At 36.3% G+C, this 24801-nt stretch overlaps 1 protein-coding gene across 8 annotated transcripts in view; it reads right to left on the minus strand.

The window, feature by feature from the left end:
- Window positions 1-324: 324 nt before the first annotated feature.
- XIRP2 (xin actin binding repeat containing 2) overlaps window positions 325-24801 on the minus strand; it is a 101947-nt gene continuing 77470 nt past the window's right edge. For 7 of the 8 annotated variants that reach the window (XM_068948709.1, XM_068948710.1, XM_068948712.1 and 4 more), the window contains 7 exons: window positions 18524-18631; window positions 18143-18215; window positions 17315-17448; window positions 7735-16579; window positions 6863-6969; window positions 3880-4013; window positions 325-2848 (listed from right to left, as the gene is read on the minus strand). In XM_068948709.1, coding sequence (XP_068804810.1) covers window positions 1264-2848; window positions 3880-4013; window positions 6863-6969; window positions 7735-16579; window positions 17315-17448; window positions 18143-18215; window positions 18524-18631 — 10986 coding nt within the window. In that variant the 3' untranslated portion in view covers window positions 325-1263. Of the gene's footprint in view, window positions 2849-3879; window positions 4014-6862; window positions 6970-7137; window positions 16580-17314; window positions 17449-18142; window positions 18216-18523; window positions 18632-24801 lie in introns of all 8 variants that reach the window. The other variant, XM_068948713.1, reaches the window with a different exon arrangement.

Consider the following 24801-nt stretch of genomic DNA (forward strand, 5'->3'; position numbering starts at 1 on the left):
TGAAGAGTCATATGCAGACATCCCACCCGCCCACAAGCACGTTCCTTTGGGCAATGTGTTGTACTGCAGCAGGTATTTTGTTCTGGAACTCTGCACAGTAATTTCTTAAACATTTCAATGTTAGCCAGTCCTAACTAACTTATTCCAAACAGGTACCTCTGACAGGTAGTTTAGAAATAATTTTGAAAGCTGTATTTTCATTTTCTTTTGCTTTCACTCTGACGAACTTAGATTAAAGTAGCTTTAGCATGAAGAATTTCACAGACTGTTCAAGGAAAACCATATGTGTCTATTCATTTTAAAAAAAAAACTTCACAAAATACATGTTGTGAAGTGCTTTTTTTATTATGCATTGTCAAAAGTTAAATGATATGTTGCTGTTTCATGCAAGCTAGAATAATGTTAAGAGAGCAAATAGATAATAATTCAAACAGTGTTAAATCTGCAGAAGTGTTTACAGGTTTAAATATGAAACTGGGGAGTTGCTTCTATTAAAATCATTTTGAATTAGTTATTAAAACAATCACTAGTCTTAGTTACCCAGTTTTCCCAAGTCTTGAATATTGTTCCAGTTCTGACTATGATGTTCTTTATGCTATTTGCTTTATAATTTGCACACTTTTTTTTTTCTGTCATGCAATAGAATGCCATAGTAATTCTAGGAATATAGCAAAACAGTACTACTTGCCAACCAATTGTGGTTACCATTCAGTAACTACTCCATTTCAAACTACCTACTGCATGATATTGGAAAAAAAATCCTCTACTATAAGCTAGCAAAACAAATGTACATAAAATGTCATGAAGCAACAGCTCATTTAGTTACGATAATAATAATAAATGGAAAAAAAAAAAGTTGTGGAAATATTTTTCATCATTTTGTGCACACCAGGTGCTTCACCTCTTAATTTGTTACAAATGATGAAGAATAAAATTGAATTACTATGTTTCGGCAGGACAGTCATATTGTAAGATATTCCTTGCAACATAGACATACAAGTTGTTTTCATCACAAACTGAAAAAAGTGCTAATTTTTGCCTCTTCATTGCTGTAAATGTCAATTAAGTAAATAGTCTGAGTAATTGACAGCATATAATACAAATCTTCATATACAATCTCCGGATATTAAGTTCTGGATATTAAGTTCTTTAAGAAGGACTATAAAATAACTGGACTGAATAAATGCCTAAACCATTAAGTGCAGACCTGAATAACATTTTACCACATACTTTATAATGAGTGATAAATATTACTTAGCTGTTTTATTCATTTTCATCATAGAATCTATTTCTTTTAATTTGTTCTTCTACAGTGAGCTGTTCAGACTTAACTTTCTCTCCTTGGCATGATGGAACAGCTGAATGTCTTGAGCTCAGTAAATCTGAACTTCTGCTTATGTCGTTCTCTGACACTTTGATTATTTCACCTTCTTGACAGACATTCAGTTCCAGATCATCATTCCCGTGTTCTTTTGAGTATGGGCTGGAAGAACTTTTAGTTATGTCTACAGAATCTACTAGATCAACATTTAAAACCAGGCTGTCTTTATTGAGAAAAGATGTTTTCACAGTGTCAGATAAAATAGTATTTATATTTTTGTCGTGGTCTGATTCTTCCTCAGTGCATACCAACTCCGTATCAATAGGGAATGTTGTATTAGTGGCCTCCTTTAAAGCTGATATGCTAGTAGTACAAGACTTCTGACAAGTGGCATCTTTACTAAATTGAGCAAGACTATTAGAGGTAACAGCATTCTTATCTTTGGAGTTCCGTTCATCCAATGAAACAGTTACAGTATCGCTAGAATAGCTCTCTTGAGATTCATATATCTCAAATATTTCTTCATTTCCAGACTGATTTTCCAGCTTTTTGAATGCATGCTGAGATGCAGTGAAAATTTCATGGCTCAATTTTGTCATTGGGTTAGACATAGTTGAGAGAGATGTTTCCTGGCTACAAATGTTCATATGTGAAAAAGTGGTGTAATTATTATTATTATTACTATTGTTATTCAAGCTGAACTGTTTATGATTCTTTTGTACTGTTTCATCATCGATGTTAGTAACCTGTACAACTTCTACATTATCGATTTCATTAATTTTTTTCTCTCGTTCCTTCTCAGCACTGTGCACACCTTCATTAATATCCTTAACACTTCCCTCCCTAATCTGTGATCCTCCTGTTTTATTTGGCTTATCTTGCACGTTCTCAGTTTCCTCATCTTTTTCCTTATTGCCTGCTTCGCTTGTCTTTCTTTCACAGACACTTGTAGCTTCTTTTTCAGACACAGAGCTTAAGGATAAGTGTTGATTTTGTTGTGCATCTGCAACGTCATTTTTCTTTTGCTCTCTCAGATCACTATGGGCACTTTCTTTCTGAGGTTCCTTTTTATTGCCCAGAGGTTTATTTGCATGTAAACTAGAATCCTCTTGAGCGAAACCTTCTGGGGGCCACTTTGGCTTATGCACTTTAGACACTTCTTCAACAGAAAATGTTTTCTTAGGTGTTGCATCATCTGTTGAGGGAGGCCACGTAATTTTTAATTTACCTCTTTCTGTGGATTTTTTCAAATGATCATCCAAAATCTCAGGATGGATACATTCAGTACCTGAGTAAATGTCTTGATCAATTTCTGTAATTAGTTTAGGTTCAACAAGTGTACCATTAATGGGATTTATTTCTTCAGCGTGAATATTGCCAACTGAGCTACCTTGATCTTTAGAATTCCATAATTCTTTATGTTGCTTGTGTCCAAAACCTTCATCATAATTTCCTTTGGATTTGAAAAGTTGCTTAAAATGAGGTTTGCAGTATATTTGTCCATGGAGAGATGCATAATTTCCCAAGCTGCCAAATAGAAAAAAAAATTGTTTCACACTTCTAGAAATCATAAATCTATCATGAATTTGACACTACACTTGGTTTTTCAAGTCCCCTTATATGACAGTATATATAAAGAAAGAAGGAGGAAAAAGAGACCAAATTCAATGTACTGCACAATTCTAAACAGGAAAAAAAAAAACAGTATTTAAAACTTTTATTTGCATATTCTCACACAATTTTAAAATTAACCAGTTTCTAGAAGGAGAAGAGTCATGCTTTTGTGATTTAGGAAGAACATAAACTTATTCATTTATTGTACAACATAAGCTTCAAATAGAAATGTTCTACAGCATTTTGGGGCTGGGGTTTTTTCTTTGTTTTTGGGTTTTTTTCCTCATAGCATAGAAGACTGAAGCCTCTATCTTTCTACAGAATAGGAGAAAATATGTTCTGCAGTGCCATTTTTCTTTAGCCTTTGTACTGAATTGTAAGATTCAGCCACACTTGTGTTCAGTTAGATTTGAATTCTGCTCCCAAATGAAGTCGAGGAAATTTGTGTAACTAACCGCAGAGGTGTTAAGATTAAGAACTGCTAGCCTTTCCAGCATGATAATCACAGCAATTAATGTTACGTTTCATAGGAAGGTTACAAGAGTGCTTTGCTAAGGCAGAGAACCATCATTGTTCATTTACGTATGAGGAAAAGTGAGACAAAATTTGGCCTACATTCAGATAGCTTAAATTCCAACCAAGTTTCTGGGTCTCCTGCTTCCTGTTTATGAGCTCTCCTGAAGGTCTAGAATAGCCAGTAGGAAGAAATACTATGCACCAGAATTCAGAACATACTTGGATTAAGCTTTTCTTTAGAGAATTTAAAGGACTTGTTCCAAGGCACAAAGCAGAGATTAGCAGCAGAGAAGAGAAGGGGAATCCAGGTCACTTCCCGGTCAACCCAACGTCCTATAGGCTGAATAGCCCAGATGAAAATAACATCACTAGCTCTGTTTATATTCAGATGCAGATTTTCTGTGAATGAACATGCAGTTAGTTCTTACCTTAATTTACTGCCACAGTGGTGACATCGGAAACATGATTTATGAAAATTCTGCTTGTCGGCAACTAGACATTCCATTGGATAAACTCTCTGTTGACAAAGTGCACATATTTCCTTTTCCTGAAGCTGCAGTTTCTAGAATCAAATATTAAAAAATTACGTTATAGATATTAAAAAGTCTGTAGCCAAATATTATGATTTAGTTTTATCAGTCCATGTTAAATATGTTTTGCTGTACTCAGAGTTTTAGGTTTTTTTCTGTTTATTTGTGTACTGATATCTCACCTATCAGTTTTAGGGTTCCATTTGTGTAACTAACAGTAATACTTTGAAAGTGAAAAACTACTCACCTTTTCCTATTCAGAAATCCATACATTTGAAAGAACTATTCACTTCACTTTCACACGCAGGATTTCCCATTTATTCTTAATAAATATTTATTTTGTGAAATGAAATAGTATAATAACTCAGTTCCACTTATATTAATAAACCTTTTAATGTATGTATAATCTATGAATCTACAGTATGATTCAGAGACATGTAATCAGGGGGGCAGATGTTTGAAATTCAGATGAGGAAGTTTTGCTTAATCATGCCAAAAGGACATGAAAGAGCTCCACTTCTCTGGTAACCTGCAAAGTGTACACTCCTATGATCCAGATATGCTATGGACATAATTATTTGTGATTTCTGCAATTTTGAGACCTGGTTGTTCCGTTTCAAGACTGAGTTAGCTACAGTCACAATCTTAGCTACCTATATCAAAGCCTTTCTTCTATGAAGTGTAGTTAATTATAAAGGAAACTAGTTTTCTCTAAACTGCAGAAGAACATATAGAAGGTTTATTCTGTACCAGTAAGGGGCAGAAGAGAGGAGATAATGGACAATTTGTTGAGCTTGGAGAAATCTGTGCTGCTGTTCAGTCTGGATTTATGAATTGCTATTAAAACTGTACTAGCAGGCAAATACAAAGCATGGACCAGAGCGCTGTTGAAATAGATATATCTTCACTGACACCAGCAGAGAAATGCCCCTTGACATCAGTAGAAAATTTGGTCCGTTACAGCATTTTATCTATTTTAAGTTTGCCTGCTGGGGTTGATTTTATAGCAATTCATAAATCAAGACAGAAAAGTGGTGTAGATTTTGTAACTACAGCTGTAGTTACCACATATCTCTACTATCCATAATGAAAAATACTAAAAGAAAATTAGATATCTTCAAAATAATCTAGAACTTTTAAAAAGAATAACCACTAGTAAAAACAAACAAAAAACCCCAAAGAATTGCTGATTATGAAATAGAAATCTTGAAATTTAGCTTCCATTTATTTTCAGAATGGACCAACAAACTGAGGTTGGGCAGATGCTGAATTCCAGCCGACATTTCTACATGTCTCCTGGTTGTCCAAGCATAGATTGTGTTGTTGATGATGTTGGTTGTGTGAGCCAACCATAAGGATTCACTTAAATTAATATTTTTATGTATGGAAGTATTCTGAGTATAAAGAGGGAGAAGAGAAAAGAATCAAGCTTTGTGATAATATGTTAAGGTGTAGGGTAATTGGGAAGACAAAACATAAGGCAGATGTCTCCTGGAAAACTGTTTCACTGGATGACTGTCACACTTTAGTTGGATAGCTGGTTGCAAGTGTTGTGCCTTAGAAGGTGACAGTCAATAGAAAAGAAGAGCAAAGAGAAAGAGGGAGTATTAAAGTGCAAGTGTAAAGGTCACTGTTGGTGTTTGGGGAGGTTTATGCTAAAGGAGCTTCCAGGACTGCATAGCAGAACCAAATACTCATCTTCATGAAAATTAATTGAATGAGCAGTTCTAGAAAGTCATTTGGGATAAAGCTGGTCTATTATTTAAAATCGCCAATATTTACCAGATAGAAGAGATCCGAAATGACACCCAGAGGCTTGATCCTATAGGAGACAGTATTTCTACTGGTACTGGCTATTCCTACTGGCTTTAAGATCTCAACATGAACTCTGTGCTTAATGTCTTTTGCTGGACCACAGCCAGACTGTTCTTCATTTTACAGGATCACAAGCTACTCATGCTCAACTCTGCTTTTACCTTCTAGCTTGAGCACAGGTAGCACCCTTCTTTTCACAGGGGACAGAGCTGGACACCCAAAGTCAAGCCTTATATTTAGAAATTATGCAGGGTGAGGCATTGATTAGCCTTTTTTCTGCCATTTTCATTACTGTTCAAGCATCTGTATTCTGTTCCTATATTTCAAATGGCTAATTCAAAGCTATGGTGACATCTGGTTTTCCCACAGGATCCTATCCATGTTCAGTGCTCAGAATAGATGCACAAAGGGAAAATATTAAGGTGTCTCAAGTAATGGCAAATGTAATATTTTCTAAGTTTCAAGTGCCTAACTTTGTAATCTAAATACTATTTTAATATCATTTTTCATGTAATACATGCACCATGAGAAAAGAGTGTATATTTTATTTTCATATACTTCAATATGAAAAAACAAACAGGCTCTGTTTTTTTTGAAGGAAATTCAGTGACTGTGGTTCCGTTCCTTAGTGATGTGAGACCTGTAGTCAGGCCTCAGATAATACGTGGGTTTACAGCCTTAATTCAGACTAGGGCTGGATCAATAGGTACAGTCATCCAGCAGGAAGTAGCAAAAATTTTTTAAAATTGCATGGTATTTTGTAAACTGTTTCAGTGGTTTTACTCAAATAGGAAGCCTATCTAAACATAGTTCATTTTGTTATAATTCACATCTTGTGCTTTAATAAGCTAAAAACAATTGTGTATGGAAAACGAACATTATTTTATCTCTACAGCTGTACTATACAGGCAACGTATTATCTCAATTACTAGCATGTTCCATTATTTGCAAACATTAAAAATCAGGTGCCTACTGTGCACGTTTTCTAACATGTTAGTATTTCTCAAATACAATAGTAATGATTTTATGTAATCTTTTATGCTACCAGTTCAAATACAGTATTTACCTTAGCAAAAAAGGCCTCAAAACTCAACATGTCAGTATTTGTTAGGCACACATTCAGCACATCACTTAAAGGAGATGCCCTTGGAAAGGGAAGATGGCAAAAGATTGCTGAGGCAAGAGGAGAGACAGACAGCACCAGTTAAGAAAAGTTTGTTAGTTTTATGTTATTTCATCGTTTGATTATAAATACATTATTCATTACTGCACAACACACTGATGGTGAATGATACTGCCTAAAATTGTTATAGTTTCTTCACACTTTGCATGCTTATTTACCACTGAAATATTCTGCTTCCTCATGGAAGCTGCTTCTCACTTCAGTTTCAGAAGTATCTGAGACAGTGTAATCAAGACTTTTAAAAACTTGTTCACTCTCTTGCCACGTCTTCTGAAAATTTCTCAGTAGCTCTTCTGGTGAATCAGCAGTAGAAATATCTAGAATGTGTCCTGAGATAACATCTTCATATGTTGGGGGGGCATGCTTGAAGCCAAATCCTGACTGCATACCATCAACATTTTGTGAAGTTGAGGTAGCAGTTCTTGATTCAACTACTGTGTTTGTTAATGTATCCCTACCAGAAGAATATTCATTATGGGACTTGGCTGCCAAACATATTGCAGGTTGAAATGACTGTTCTTGATTTTCACGTTGCCCTGGTTTATAAGATATATCTTGTTTTGTTTCTCTTTGCTGCCGGCAAGAAGAGTTCTCAAAATTAGCTTTCTGTCTTTGGCTGTCCATACCAAATTCATCTTGGTTAAATATGTGTGTTCTCTCCTTTATATTGCTGTTCACTTCACCAGTTTTGAAATCTCTTTTCATTGACTTAACTTCAAATATGGATTTGTCCTCAAATTTTCCTAATAACTTACCCTTTTCATATGCACCTTCGTTACTTAACCTCTCAACTACTGTAGTTGGTTCATTTTTTGTGTGTGTTACTGTCTCCGATGCTTCAAACTTATGAATAATCCCCGGCTGATCAATCCTAGGACTCTCAAATTTTTGTGTCACTGAGATGGAATCTAAACTTTCACTCTGAAACTGTAAGTGTTCTGGAATGTTTAATCGGTTTTGACACAAGTGGTCTTTGTATTCCTCTACTTGTCTACTTTTTTCTTGTGCTTCTTTCATATCTTTTACTGTACCAGCAGTTATTTGAGATTCATATACAGGTGGAGTTACTGAGGAAAAAGGTTTCCTAGCATGCATTTCAATTTTAATTTGTCGGCGAAGTGTGGCGGGAGATTTAACGATTTCTGATCTTTTTTCTACAATCGGAAGTGGATTTACAGCTCGATGCTGTGTTGCCCCTTGTGATAATTTTGCTGTGGTGTCTTTCAGCTTAGCCAGAGAAGAGGGAGAAGACAGTGGCTGTTGAATTCTAGCTTTTGGTGTTGCAGATCTGTGGGGCGGTAGAGGAAATGAAGTCCCTTCTCTTTGGGTAGGAGAAGAGGATGTCTCCCTTAGAGGAGAGTCTGTCCTTCTAGACTCAATTGTTATGTAAGTAGGAGATGGTGAGCGCATTCTTAGTGCTGAAGAAGATCTGGATTCTGTCTGTCTAAATCCATTGGACTGCTGTTTAGCTTCATGATGCACTGTTTCTTCTTTAATAGGGCCTGTGGTTTTATGGGAGCCTTTTTCACTGGAGCCAATAGTAATTTCTGATAATTTCTGGGAAGGGCCTTGATAAGTAGTGCTGTTATTTTTGGATTTCACTATGCTTGAGGACACAGCAGTGTGGATTGAATCTTCACAAGAGGCAAGCATTTTTGTTGCTTGATCTTTAATATCAGATAATTCTTCTTTCATTTTTTCAAAATTACTTTCTGTTACAATATGAGCTATATTTTTCTTTCTTTCTTGATCTATTAGCCAGACAGGGATAATTTTTAAAAAGGTCTTAAATGTTTTCAGACTGTTCTTAGTTGGCTCCTCTTCAAACTGTTTCAGCCTGCACAAAACTTGCTGTAGTTCCTCTCTTTTTCTCAAAATATGTAATATATTTACTGCATGTTTTTCCTCGGTGTGCTGTGGGGAGGAAGAATATAAAGATTTTTTGTGTGTAATCTCTTGTTTTGGATCTTTTGTCTTTAGGAGGCCTTGTTTTACTTGTATGGCTTTGTCTTTGACACATGCATTTTCTTGCAGACTATTATGTTCCTGGGACACACTTTTTTTTTGGACTCTACTCTCAGAAACACACACAGTCTTTTGTTCAATAATTTGGGTCTGAGAGTCATGCTGTCTGTCAGTTACTTTTCCCTTGACTGCTTTCGCTGCTGGTTTAATCTTAGGCTGCTCTTGTTTTTTCTGAATTGTTACCATGTCTGTCTCCGGATGAACTGGTACATGGGCCTGATTTATTTCTTCATGCAGCAAGTTTTTCTCATGTCTGGATTCTCCTTCTCCTATTTCCTTTTCACTAACTAATTTTTGTTTCACCTGTTTGAAGTCCTGTTTCTGTAATTCTTGCATGTTTTCTGTACATTTTGAATATGTTTTCTCAGCTAGCACATTCTCACTAATGTGCTCTTGGTGATCTTGCTTTGCAGTTTTTTCTTTTTTCTTGATGGTAAGGCTTACGTTTTCTCTCTGTTTCTTCTGATTGTGTTGTGTGAAAACATTTTGAACTTTAGTTCCCTCCTGGTTTTGGTGTATTTCAGAACCTTTATAAGTTTGCTGTAAGCTCTGCTCTACAATGGGAAGCTTAATAGTTTTAACTTTGAATGTAGGGGGAGTGATTTTATTTTCAGGCTTGCACAATTGCTCCACATTCTTCAGCTGCTCAGGTTTATGTAATGTCTGATCTGGATGGACTTTGTCTATTTGACATGATACATTATGTTTTGTACCTGGTAGTACTTTTTTACCATTATGATCTTTTGTTGGGGTTTTTAAAACTTTCTGAAGCTGCTCGGTAGCTGATGATACAGCTAATGATGCAGATGGCTTTTTATCACCTCTGCATCCTGTTGCTTGTAAATTGACATGAAAATCAGAATCAGAAATTGTAATTTTCTGTGGTGTTACAGGGGCTGCTGCACCTTGTGCAGGACCTTGATCTTGCTTGTTTGATTTTCGTAATGAAGTTTCAGCTGGACTTCCCTGAACCTTGTTGCTTGTTTTGGCTGGCTCACAGCAAAAACTTTTGACTTCTGCTTTTTCTGTCTCTTCCTTTTGCTGTCTGTATTTTTCTTCTGCTATCATTAATGGAGTTTTAAATTTTTGAATATAAGGCTTAGGTTTTATTTGTGTTCTGTTCTCTGAAGGAACAGAAGGAGATTTCATCACTGGAAAAATCTTTTTTTTCTGGCCCGCTGATATCTCTTCCTCGGCCTTGGGTGAGCAATTAGCCATTTCTGTTACAGAGGAAAGTTGTCTTCCTTCCACGGTTCTTGTATGACTGCTCTCTTGTTTCTGTTCATGGCTAACCGTATTCATCAGAGTTTCAGACTTTCTACTTTCTGCCAAACTTTTGGTGATATCAGTTTCTGTGCGCATTTGAAGGACTGTTGGTTCAAATTTAGGAGGCGTTTTTGGCTTGAAACCTTCCAGGCCCCTTGGGGGCTCCATTTTGATGAGGTTTTGTGATGATGCTACACCAATAGATTTACCTGCCACTTTAGTACTGACATGAGTTTGCTCTGAATGAGGCAGTGACTCTTCTGGATATTTAGGAATATGTTTTTTCTTTTGCCTTGGTTGCATTGTGGGAGGAATCACAAGATGTGGGGGAGGTGGTGGGAGAGGGAGACCTGATAGGAACTCACTTTCAGATTTGTCATCTATTGGTAGTGGTGGTGGAGGAGGAGGAAGATGATCAAACTCAGCTTTGATTGTTTCTCTAGGTGGTGATGGTGAAAGAAACATCTGTCCATCAGATGTTAAAGGAGGCGGTGGAGGAGGCAAAGGAAATTCACTTTCAGAAGATGTAACAGAAGGTGGTGGTGATGGAGGAAGTGATGGTGGAGGAGGGAATAGGGAATCCATTTCTGTTGTATCTTTCTCCAATACGTTCTTGGCTTGATTCAGAGGAGTTTTTACAGAAAATTGAGCCTCTGATTTAGTAGCTTCTGTTTTAGTCTTTCCAATAAACTGTCCTACTAATTTTTTATTTTGCTGATGAGTATCAGTCCTTTTCCACCTCTCAGTTTCTTTGAAATTACTATGCGTTTCCTGTGTGAGTTTTACTTTTTGTTTGTCTTTTATACTCTGTCCTGCTGTCATGGATACTATATCTTGCATTTGGTCATTGTTCGTTTCTTTCCTGGCAAGCACCTCTCTACAGTGCTGAGATTGTTCTGTCTCTCTCTGTGGCACATGCTTTTGAAAGCGGTCTGTCACTTCAGAAATTTCACTAGGTGCCATCTTCATTGGTTGCTGAGTGGTTTTGGATTGGGAGTTATAAACACCTACTGACGTGTCTGCTGTTTTTACCATCTCCTTCTGATTGTTTCTGCTGGAAAATTCATTATTTTTTTGTTCATTGTATAAATTTTGTTTCTTTTCTGTTGTTTTTCCAATGGACTGCATGCTGCTGGACATACTTTCTTTCCTCAGCGCTTTGCATGTTTCTGATTTCTCTGTTTTTACATTTCTCTTAACTTTTCCACAGAAGGTAGACTGATTTTTCTTATGTTGTTCAGCAGGAGATCTTGTGTCTTTTTCTCCATTGTGCTGGACTCTGGTTTTATCCCTTGACTCTTCTACTTTCTTGGTGCTCTTCTGTTGTGAGTTAGGTAACTTCATCTGTTCGATATTAATATCAAGAGATTCAGCACTCTGTTTTTGACCTAAATGTATCTTTCCAGTACCCTTTACAGTTTCTTTGAGAAAAGTCTCGTTTTTAACCTGCATTTCCTGGTAGCATTCATGGTGAGATTTAACAGACTCTGCTAGATTTTGGGTTATGTTACCATGCGCTAATTGTTGAGATGGTTTAAAAGGTGGTTTGGCAGTTCTTATATCTCTATGACTCCTTTCTCTTTCTCCAGGTTGTACCATTTTCCTTTCTGCACAGATTTCTAGCTCATTTTGAACAACAGTCTGAGTATCTCTGCTGATTACATCTCCTTTGTCTATGCCCTTGAAAGATAGCTGAGCTTCTTTTAAGGACGTTAATGTTGAATCAAGGTCTCCCTGAACAACCTCCGCTTTCAAAACTTCAATTTTTGTGTTTATTGCCTTTTCAAGGGACTCAATGGTCCTCTTAATATCTCCAGGTATGACATCAGGCTTTTCTGCTTCTTTCAGTTGAAAAGCTGCTTCTTCAAGCGACTTCAGTATTGCCAGGATGTCAGCTTTTATAACTTCTTCCTTTTCTTTAACTGTTGTTTGACTTATGGCCTGGCTGAGGGAATTTAACGCTGCCTTCAAGTCACCTTTTATAATTTCTTCTTTGTGTACGTGACTAGATGTATTCTGCAACTCTGTCGTAAGACTTTTAATTGCATTACATACATCTCCAGGGATGATGTCAGTTTCAGCAACTGTACGTTGAATGGGGAACTTACGTTTTGTTAGCAACAGCTTTGTGCCTTCTACATCACCAGCAATTATTTCCTCATCTTCCTCTTGTTTCTTGATTGTCAGTGTTTCATCTGACCCTGTCTGGAACAGTTTCAGATAATCCAGAGCTCCAGCTTCTATGCACGTTGTGAAAAACTGAACATTGCCCCTCTCATTTTCTTCTATTTTAGTCCGTTCTGATATTTCATTATTTGCTATAGAAGACAGAAGGCTGTGAATGGTACGTTTCACATCACCACCTATCACTTCATCACGTTGAATTTTATTGTCATCCTTTTTGTGAAGGAGAGAATATATTGTCATGTTAATGTCACCTCTCTCATTTTCCTGAATTAAAATTCCTGGTTTTATGGAGCTATCCTTACTAAATAGTTTTTTTATAGCCTGCTGTATATCACCTCTCACTATCTCTTCTTTTTCAACATGATCATCTGTTGATCTGTTCAGTAACTGAGCTTTGGTCAAATTGATGTTGCCTTTTTCATCATCATTTACTACAATCTCTTTTTTGGTAGTACTTTTTCTGGACAGCAGGTTCATCATTATGTTGCCTAGATCCCCTTTAATAATCTCTTCCTTCTGTATTTCAGGTGTCTTTTGATTCATTAGTTTATATTTTGCCATTCTGACATCCCCAATTTCATCTGACTCGATGATAATTCCATGAGATTCCACAACTTTTTGAGAGTAAAGTTCTTTTAAAGTTTCTGTGATACTTTTGCCTATGATTTCTTGCTTTTCAACCCTACTTTCATTAAATTCATGGAAAGGTGTTGTTTCAAAAAGCCACGTTGTTGTTTTTACATCTGCCTGTGGAATGTCTTCCCTGGCTATTCTTATTTCACTTTCATCACTTTCCTTAATGGAATCCAAAGGCTGGTTTTCAAAAAGCCACACTGCATGCCGAACATCACCTTTTTGCACATCTTCCTTTGTGACTGTTTTAACATCTTTATATTCTGATCCCTCTGCTCTAATCTCATCTAGAGTGTGCGTCTCAAATAACCAAGTGGCAGTTTTAACATTGCCATGCTGGACTTCACTGACACTCACTGTTCTTATATATGTGCTTTTATTTAGCTCTTCAGACTCAAATAACTGTTTGCTGGCCTTCACATCAGCCCCTTCAACAGTGCAGATAGTGGGCACTATTATTTTTTCATCTTCTGAAATTTTATCCAATGGTTGAGTCTCAAATCTATATCTGACAGAGCTCACATCTCCTTTCTGAATATCTTCCTGAGTGACAGCTCGAATAACGTATACATTATCTGATTCATTAATAGAATCTAGAGGTTTTGTTTCAAACAACCACCTTGTTCCACGTACATCTCCATGAATCACTTCCTCCTTTTTAACTGTTGTTACTTCATGATAATTCCCTTCTTTGTCCTGAATTGCATAAAGTGATTGGTTTTCAAACATCATTCTATAGTTTTTAACATTTCCCTTTGTTATTTCCTCTTTGCTAATGGTTTTCTTGGTGCTAGTATTTTCAGATTCATCTCTAATTTGGTCCAAAGAAAAAGTCTCAAAAATAAAACAGCTTTTCCTCACGTTTCCCCCTTTTATATCTGTTACAGTTTTGACTAGGGCACTGTCTTCATGGTGTTCTTTTATAGTGTCAATTGAGTGGTTTTCAAAAAGCCATCGGCAATGTAAAACATTTCCTTTCTGTATATCCTGTTTTTGAATAGCTTTAATTTTTTCCAGAACTTCCTCTGAACTGAAATTTATGGAGTCTAATGAGTGGCTTTCAAATTTATGCTTCATAGTTGAAACATCTCCAGGCTGAATATCAATTTCCATTTTTCGTTTTATTTCCTTCCCCCCTTCTCCTTGTATATTTTCTAGATTTTCTGTTTCAAAAAGGCAACATGCTCTACGGACGTCACTTCCTTGAATATCTTCCCGATTCACAGTATGTAGTTCTTCTGTTATTTCTGATCCATCTTTTATTGCATCAAGTGGCTGTGTTTCAAAGAGCCGAGTACAGGTTTTGACATCTCCTTTATGTATTTCTTCGTTGTCAGTCACTACCTCAACTTTGTCATACAGTGATTCCATGGGCTGTGTTTCAAAAAGCCATCTACATGTTTTTACATCTCCCTTAACAATATCTGTCCTCTGTTCTGCTTTAATTTCTTCCACTTCTCCTGTATTGCTAAAATTTTTAATAGCATCAAGAGGCTGCGTTTCAAACAGCCATTTAGCTGTTTTCACATCACCAGAAATTACTTCTTGTGAAGATATTCCCTTGATAATTTGGATTTTTTTATCACTGTCATCAAATTGGTCAAGAGGCTTTGTTTCAAATAGCCACCTGCAGCTCCTTACATCTCCTCTTAAAATTTCTTCTTGCCTAACTGTTTTAACCTCATGGTATATACCAAGACTGTCTTGAATTGCATAGAGAGGAGTTGTCTCAAAAAGAACTTTGTTCAGCTCTACAGCTCCTCTCGCTACACCTTCCACATGGATTTTTTGTGATTCATCATATTTTTTTAAATTGCTTGCTTCGAATATATTTTTGTAGCTGTTCACATCACCTCTGTCGATTTCTTCAAGCTTTACTGTTCTGACAATTTCTTTCCTTTCTTCTCTGATCTGTTCGAGAGGTTTAGTCTCAAAAATCAGTTTCTGATGTTTTACATCACCTTTTTCTTCCGCAGTAGTAACCACCTTTTGAAGTTTCCCAACATCTAGGCTGTCCTTTAATGCATCCATTGGTAAAGTTTCAAATAAATGTTTAGTACCAGTTACGTTACCTCCTATTATTTCTTTAGGAGGTGGATGAGCTGTCTCATCATTATCATTTAGAGCATCAAGAGGCTGAGTTTCAAAAATCCAGCACTTTCTGGAAACATCTGTCCCTACAATAGTTTCCTTCTGAGTGATCATTTCCTCTGAATCCTCTTTAATAGTGTCTAAAGGCTGTGTTTCAAATAACCATTTTGCCTTGTGCACGCCACCTTTGATATTTTCCTCCATAGAGATTCCACGTAAAACTTTAATTTCCACTGGGTCTTTGTTAATCATGTCTAAAGGCTGCGTTTCAAACATCCAGCGTGCTGTTCTGACGTCCCCTTTTTCAGTGTCTTCTCGGCAGACGGTTTTAATCTCCAGAATTTGACCTAAGCTGTCTCTGATAACATACAGTGGCCGAGTTTCGAAATGCTTTATGCTTCTCTTCACATTTCCTTTAATCTCTTTAAGCTCAGACCTCAGCTGCAACAAGTTAACTTCATCCACTGAGTATAGCTGCCCCAGTTTATCCAGATTCTGTGTTTCAAACATATACCTCACAGTTTTTACATCACCACCAGAAATTTCCCTAATACAAGTCTCATCTGATGTTTGTTCTTCATCATGATAGATTTTATTCATAGAGTCCAGTGGCTGAGTTTCAAACATCCATGTGGCTGTGCGAACATCTCCCCTAGCTAGTTCTGGAATCTTGTCCATAGTTTCCGCAGATTCTGAAGAATGTGCGCCCAGTGCATCGATAGGCTGAGTCTCAAACATCCAGGTTGTGTATTTAACATCTCCACCTGCAATGATTTCTTGCTCTGCAATGCTTCTAACTTTGTCTGGGTCTGGAGAGTCATCTTTAATTGAATCTAAAGGTTGGTTCTCAAAGATCCATCTCATAGACTGAACCTCACCTTTTAGGATTTCATCCCATTCTAAATACTCTTTTTCTGGGCTTGTAAACTTTTGAGGGATAATAGTGTTTTCAAAAACACATCTAGCTTGCTGTACATCTCGTGACGTTATATTCCTTGCTTCAGATTCACTAGATAAAATACCAGAAATCTCATTTAAGTAATCTTTTTCTAAGCTCTTTCTTAATTCTGGGTGAATATGTTTGTATAAACGTTTTAATTCATATAAGTTTCTTTGCTTTGAGTACAAATCTTTGGAGATAATGGGCTTTGGAGAGGTGGATGGTTCAGGGGACTGGGAAATCTCTGTCTTTTCCAATGGAGCTGGTGCCGAAGTAGTGGGAAAGCTTTCTGTGTTCCCATATTTAGGGGACCTGGCGTAAGGCATTGCAGAAGCAGCAGTTCCATACTGTTTTTTCCTTGCTGTAGAAGTTTCATGTAGTCTACTTGCTGAAGTAGTAGTAGTGGAAGAACAACTAACTGCTGAAGGCCATATAACTTCCTGGTACCCATTTTCAATCTTTAGGGAACAAAATTGGTAAATTTTTTTTAAGAATATATATAACACGCAAAACAATTTCTATGATCAGAAACTTTGTTTTTATTCTTCACGAAAGCCTTGCCCTGCAAGGACCTGTGCAATAGAATTGTGATAGGAACTGGAAAGACGCAATCCATCAGCGGTTGCTCAGAACCGTATAAAAGCAACTCTTAGAACTAAGGGATGTGCTATTGCACCATAGAATATATATGAAAAGAAATGTGAAGTTCATGCAAAATGAAAAATGATGATTTAGCAGTCTTGGGGCTTTTGCTGCAACAAGTGCACACTTTGCATTATAAGCATAAATAGTTATGCTGTGGTTTATATGCATTTTCCTTTCTTATGAAACATATTTTCTATGCTTCTGAGAACTATGGTGACAGAAATGATACAGATTTACAGATTCAAAATAGGGAAAGAGGAGACTGCTTTCAGCAGAGGAAGACAGGAAAAGCAAAAGTTGTATAAAGTTCTACTTTTAATTGTGTTCATCTGGTAGTATAAATACTTGCTGAACTACCTAATGCACTTTATATTATTTATGTGCACTTGATTTCTAAACTCTCTATATTCCCTCCACTTTCATAGGTTACATTTTTAATCACAATTAAATAGTTAAAATAGAAATTCAGATTGTATGACAGATAAATGTCTTAAGTTCAATGCTTTTTATTTGTATAAAGAATGATTCCTGTTATTAAAAGCACAGACCTTTACTTGCTTGGCAGGTGTTGCAGTCTCCTTGTCAGAATGAACAGCCTTTTCCTGAGCTGTCCTTTCAAACTGCTGCTTTAAAACCTGTGTTGAAATCTTTGGGAACTCTTCATTCATAGCTGCATTGACTACTGCAATGGAAAGAAAAAATAAATACATTTTTCTCCACCCTGCATTTTATGAAATTGACTTCTTTGGTGATGTATAAAACACTGTTACACTAGACAAATTACACTCGGCCTTGCAGACCTCTGGACTTGGTCATGAATGAATGGAAAAAGAGAACCACAGAATAACTGCTGAGGGACATGTCATCACCTGCTGCTTTGCACTGCCTGAATTGTGTGAATGGCAGGACTAAAAGTTGACTGAGCCCTGTGGATTAATATAATGCAGGAATTCTGTTAATATCAGGACTAAACTACAGAAGCAGTGTCTGAACACTATGTAGACGTTTGCTGCAGGGCCATTCATTTTAGCTATAAATTGACCTTTAATCATCCACAATTTTGTATATACACGGACTAGCATTTGCATATGTTTTCAGATGATTCTTTAAGCGCCAAATTCTTTAAAGCAGCTATCTGCATGCTCAAAACCACCTCCTTATGCAAAACCCATTTCTGTATACCTAATTCTAAACGCGTTTCTTACATCCATTGACTTCAATGGGATCTATTTTGCTGAATAAGGATTAACTGATGAATTCGGAGCAATGTATGTTTTCATGTTTGTATGCAAAGGCAGGTACATTTATGTACATTTATGTGAATAAGGGTATTTGCCATTGCTGATTTGTGATTAGATTTTCATGCTACTTCTTACCTGTTTCATCAGTGTGCTGAAAGAGCGTAGAAACCTCTTTTGTCTCTTGAATAACTTGCTCATGATGAGAAATCTGTGTACAAAACCTTCATTTTACTACAGGATATAGTACAATATATAAGAGTTTTCCATACCTCTCGAACTGTATTTGAAATGTTACATCAAAGGAAAATCTGAATGGGAAGTCCTGTTAATTACCACATTACAACAACACTTATAAAGCACCTTTTAAAAAAGTGTTATGTACTACCAAACGAGGGAGGCTATCAGCAGAACATTAAGATCTTGCTGTACTATGTGGTAACGGAGTAGGAAGGAAATCAGACGTGTATCAGCATCTCAGTAGAATTTTCAAATGACATAATTAATTGAGACAGTTACCTCTTCTGTTTGAAGGGCTTCCTTTTGACTTTCTTTGGAGGTGATTTCGTTGTGTTCAGTTTCCCTGCTGCTGCTTGATACTATGTGCTGACTGCTACTTGACATCTCCTAAAGATAAATAAAAATAATTACACATTAACAGCTAATAGTAAATTGATTTTTTTTTTTTGCCTGTGAAGGGCTTTTACAAATAAATTATAATTTAAATGGTACAATGTAAAGCAGTCATTTTTCATCTGAGTGCAATTATTGATATTTGTATCTGTAAGATTTGCAAAAGGCTTTTTTTTTATATTGCAGAAGCTGCAAAGTCATTTCTATTACTGCAGTGCAGTCAGACTTTGATCAGCAGACACTGAAAGCTGCATGGATAAGTACAACATATAGTGGAAAGTGAAGAAGAGAATTGGAAGCTGGTTCTGGCTTTAAGTGCTGTGCCATCAACTTGTTCCTATCAGCAGGTGTGAGGTTAATCCAACTTCATAAAAGTAAATTTAATAATTTTCTCTATATTAGAGATGATGACTTCCTGCATATATGATATGCAGATCTTTAGAGGCAAAAATACATGCTGAATTGTGTCTATGGAAAACATGACCCATAGGCTCAGCAGAAAATCTTATAAAATATATGAGCTGCCATTGTGTTTGGACGTCTGACAAGCGTAGCATATACTGAGCACATAGTCGAGAATTTAAAGCACTGTTCTAGTTGTCTGTGTTAGCTAATTTCTGAGGTTTTCTCTGTTTAGTTTGACTCTAGATTCTGCCAGTGATTTGTTTTCTGATTTAGAGCATGTCACTGAACCTGTGTTTCATCTCATTACCAGTTTCCATGGAGTTCTTTGAGATTCAGTGATTAGAAGAAATAAATCCTGAGGATTGATATTAATAGATCAATTACCTCTTCCTCTCTCTTGTACACTAACGTGCACAGAGAGACATCTAACAAATCATTTCACTCATGTCAAATTAAATATTTCCTTCATGAGAAGGAGCTTTGTCTATTAGTTTCTATTGAATATTAGCTGTTAAATGAATGGAGCTTCTAGTCCCTCCAGCACAAGCATCCTAAGTGCCCAGTGAATGTAAATGGAGGCAGCGCCGTGTTTCTGAGACTGCTGATAGGCAGCCAGAGCAAGAGTTGCAAGTTTCCTGCAGCTCAAAGCCTGGTACCCCCTTAAAATCCAGCAAAGTGTGGGACAATAAATTAGTTCTTTCCCTTATGCTTTATCACTGGATAGTTAAATTAATGGGTGTTGCTCCACCTTCAAACTAAGGAATGCCTACATCGCTTGTGTCTCTGCTAACATATCTGTTGAATCCATATAGTGGAGCATTCACTGGCCATATAGTAGACAGCAAGGACTCTATAATGGAAGAACTACACGCATCTCCTTTGTGGGGTTTATGAGTTTGGTTCCACCTCTCTGTGGTAAAATTGTCTGGTTCGGCTATAAGATGAAAGATTAAAATTAAGATTGAAATCATCCTAACAAAGGATGCTAGTTACTGGCCTACAGAATGATTTTGTGGGTTACCAATCTCAAAATTAATCCTACTGTGAAGTTTGAACTGTCAAAGTGCAGGTGAGGCTTGAGGAGAACAAGGCAGAGCATGATTTACACTTGGAAGTTCTGTAGGTGTAACAATTGTGAGCGTGTTACGCAACGTGAGAGACTTAAGAGTTAATGCCCTGCTAAGTTGAAGGGAGGCAGTTCACAGAAAATAGGGTGCAAATTGTTCCATCCATTTTCTGTTTAATGCATATGTGTAGTGTATGATTTTCATTTTATGTATACATGCTTTTCCATATATTTAGGTGTATATATATATACTTTTTCATTTACTATATACTTTTCTGTTCTAATGTGAATGTTTTAGATATGTAAGTCAAGCCCTCATTACTGGAAAAGCTCATTCATGAGACATGAAATATGTTGATGTTTGTCGTTATGTGTCATTTGAACGGTATGAAGTATTAAAAAGGAGTATAATTAGGCTTAATACAGTCAGGAACCAAATCTAATCTGAACATGACTGCTATTTTATTACGGTAACTTTCATACTGCTTATGAAGTAGTTGCTATATTACAAAAGATTATAATAGGTTAATACAACAACCATAGCTGTCTAAAGTGCAGCTCAAACATTATGGGCCAAATTTTGACAATACAATAACGTGGCCTTGCTCTGGGTACGCAGGGAGGAAGAGGGACCAGGAAGTTCTCATCTCGTGTGTGTGTCAAAAGGGCTGATTGAAATTACATTTACAGATGGTAAAATGCTGGTAAAAAACCTGGAGCAGTTTATCCAAAACAAGTGGAGAGTAGCATGACCCATGATTTTATCCCTTCTTCTGTAATGATGAACTGTAGGATATGGCAGATAAGATTAGTTGAATTTACTCCATTAGAGTTTGTGATGCGTTTTGTACACCATGTAGGTTTTGGAGAATGTTCTATAAAATTATTTGATGATCTCCATGGAATAAGGTTGTTCTGTACTGCTTCCAGTCTAGACTGTGGCTGAGGATCACAGTCTGGATTTAATACTAATTAGCAGTTATGCTTGTGGGTAGTTCATCCCTCTGTTTTGATTCTGCGGAATATGCAATTCCTGCTATACCATGCATTATTAAATCAAGCAAGGTGCTTATTAATTACAAGGCCAAGCTGAGTTGCATTATAAAACTACATGACAAGTTTGTGGATGAAAACAATTTACAGCTACATTCAGGTAACAAGCCAGTGTAATTTTGGGAGCGATCGTCTCATGAAAAGGTAATGCTCAGAATTTCTGCTACTTTTGATCTGAATATCTCGGGTCTATATAATTGTAGAAAAAGTGAAAATCAGGTTTTGTAAACTATTAATTAGGATTTAGATAACTATTACTATTTTGTACAGTATTAATTAAATGTTTACATTAGCATGAATAACATTTAGAATAGATGTAGAAGTGATTTTTTGTTTTGCATTACAGAGTGTAATGATACTGTGTAATATATATAAATCACATCATGCAATAACAAAGGACATCTGAAAAACCTGCTGAGCACTAAGGATAAATAATATGTAGTGAAAACAATTGGCCTGGAAACAAAGATAGGGAAATTACTAATAACATAAATCCTTTCTAGTACTGGAACGAATGAGTTGTGCAAATAACTTTTAATTCCTATGTACACATCCCATCAGAATATGAGATAAATATTTGGTAGGTTGTGAAATGGTGCACTGCAGCTAGGAAGAGAACAGACACACGCTAGGTCTAAAATTCTGAAACTTGTGCAAACACATCAGGTCCCTGCTAGATCACATATTGCTCTGTCAGGTGAGAACAGCTCCTCTTCAGCTGTGCAGGGTAGGAGGACAGAAGTGGAGAACTCAATATCATTTCTGGTGGCAGGAGTGAAAACACAGCTATTAGGATTGTTTTTCTCATGGCCTGAGAATCACTTTTCAATTAATATCTGTTTGTTCTATGCCTGTCATTAGTGAGCTTCAGAAAACACTGTCAGCTAGATGATGGCTGGTATGCTGCTAGCTCATAAATGTTTTCTTATGGTCATTTTACTTGTATTTTAGACTTCCATTGTCCTCCATTCTCTTCCATTTGTTTAACGTCACCGTTATGCAGACTGTTGGCTCTCTCAAGCATGTCTGTATAGTACTCAGTACAGAGGGCTTTAGTGTCCTGAAGGGTCTCTAGCTACTAGTATAAATAGTATGTGCTATAACTAGTATAAATATTAAGTCATTATAAACTAAAACAGTACTATTTACAAATAAAGATGTAAATCTGAGAATGTCTGTTTACATTATATTACAGAAGTGCATTTTTATTTAGGTTTCAGATTATATTACTGAAGAGAACTGTAATTGCTACATGAGTTTTATATGTTAATGGCCCATACATCAATTTTAGTGCCTCTACATTGCAATAATTTCCATAAAAAATCTTTCTGCAAAATATGCCAAGATTTGTTTTTTCAGTAATTGTTCTGGGTACTTTGAAACCAAGGTTTGCTTTTTTTGTGTTGACGTTTTTGTAGTTTCCCCTTGTTTTGACAACAGACCTTTACTTTCAAAAAATACCTTTACTTTCAAAAATAAAATTGCTCTGAGAATCTGAACGTGTATACAATGTTATATACATATGTGCATAAAAACATGTATACAGTTCTGTGTATGTATGAAAATTTAAAAAAAAAAAAAAAACTGAACGTGGGGATCAAACGGCCCAAAGTCACGTCCTAGAACAGAAAGCCTTTTACTCACATTTGAAGCATGTTTATTTTAGTTAAACTGTACATTAGGATCATCATATAAATGCTGTGTGAAGATGACTAATACATTATCTACGTATTAGCATATTTTGAACTAATTGTCCTAAATGATCCATATGTACAAACCTGCAATTCCCTGTAGTCAGCAGTGGAAGTAAATTGTGAAACTTAAACGTCGGTTATAAAATTAGTAAGAACAGAATGACTAACTGATCATTTACTTGGAATGAAACTTCATTTCTTCCTCAAAATCTATGCGTTTTTTCCATATTGATGTTCTTATCATGATATCATCTGATTCTGTACGAATCTTGTAAAAGATTTCTTAGAAAATAAGTAATTCTGCACTTCATCTCTGTGATTTTTCAGGCTTGCTTAGTATTACATATATATTTATGCTATTTTGGCCACTGCATGGACGATTTCATAAAAAGGTTAGATTTTCACCATTCGCTGAATTGTCATGTTACTGTTCAATATTAGCCTCTGTAATCACTAGAAAATTGCCAATTGCTATCCTAGAAATCTTTAAAAATTTATCTGGAATGACCCTCAAAGAAGGAGATTTATCTATACCTGTGTCATTGCTGGCACAATACTACATTGTTGAGTGCAAATCAGATGCTTTTGATATATTTCACTCATCCTTCCTACGTAGGAGGTTAAGATCACTTGCTGGAAAGTGCTTGTGTCTGACACTGGATAATGAGATTTTGTCTGAGCAGCTGTTGTACCCTTCAGAACAGTCCTAACTGTCATTTTACAGCTTCTGTGGCAAGGTAAAAGGAATTATTTTCATTTCCAGAGTGGTTGGTAGCAGTTCTTTTCTGATTCTGAGTGATTTTTTTCAGTCACTGATTCCATACTTGCACTGTTCATCTAATTATTTTGGCAATGAAGAACAGTGACTTGTGGGTTTGATGTGGGGAATTCTCTGACCAGTGTTTATGGAAATCTTGTAATGATATTGCTTTCCTAACTCCTTGGCCTGTTGATCGTTAACCTGGATGTTCAGCATCTCTTACACGTGAGCATAGTTTCTGCTCCAGACCTCTGGGTAGCAAAGCATTCTAGGCTGGCGCTTTCAGAACAGTTAATATTGAAGAAAACATGACCTCTTTGTGAGCTGGTCACTGAGTATAAAAGGGGCTCACAATGCCTGTAGTCAAATTAAAGACCAGGTCTTTGAACAAACTCTGGCTAGTTTGTGAGCACATCGTAATTCCCTCGTCAGCTTTCATTGCTGCTCACCATTCTGTGCAAGGTTTTAGTGAGTTCTACCATTAACGTGATGCTTTCTACAAGGAACAGATCTCCTTTACAGTAAAGAGAGCCACAAGTAGTGACTGTGGCCTGAGAAAAACAGAAAGAAATCCTTAAATATTGTTTGCATATGTCATAAACGTTTTGAATGAAAAGCCACCCACTTTGTGCCAAAACAATATTTGAATAAAATGTTCAGTTCAGCTATTTAAATTATTGTTTAAAAGTGTGTTGCTTTCCCGTTTAAACTTTGATTAATATTTTGAATTTATGTAGATCTGAAGTTCTGTGTCCAAACTACCTGATTTCTGTGTTTTGCCCCAGGAGTAATTCAGCGATCTTGACTTTCAACTACCTAAGTGTATAATCCCATTTTCCATGAGAGTGCAGTTATGTTAGCTATAAATGGGATTTTATGGTCTTGCAGTAGGTTATTTAACCTAATGTTAAAGACTCTTCCATATAGTCTAAGTGATTTTATTTCCTGTGAACGTGACTATTTCTGCTCATGGTTTGAGAGCAAATCCTCAACTAGATGTAGAGGGCAAATACACTGATAAGTGTGCTTCAGAATCACATCTTTGTTGAAGAAATGGAACCGTCATAGTTTTAGAGAACTAGACTTCAAAATTTTTCATCACAGAAGTCAAATTATTTGTTTCTGAATAAGGGAAAAGGTCACATAATTTTGTGTATATTTCTGCATTGCTTTGACCATGTAAATG

This window comes from Struthio camelus, chromosome 6 (genome assembly GCF_040807025.1).
Source record: "Struthio camelus isolate bStrCam1 chromosome 6, bStrCam1.hap1, whole genome shotgun sequence".
Classification (NCBI taxonomy): domain Eukaryota; kingdom Metazoa; phylum Chordata; class Aves; order Struthioniformes; family Struthionidae; genus Struthio; species Struthio camelus.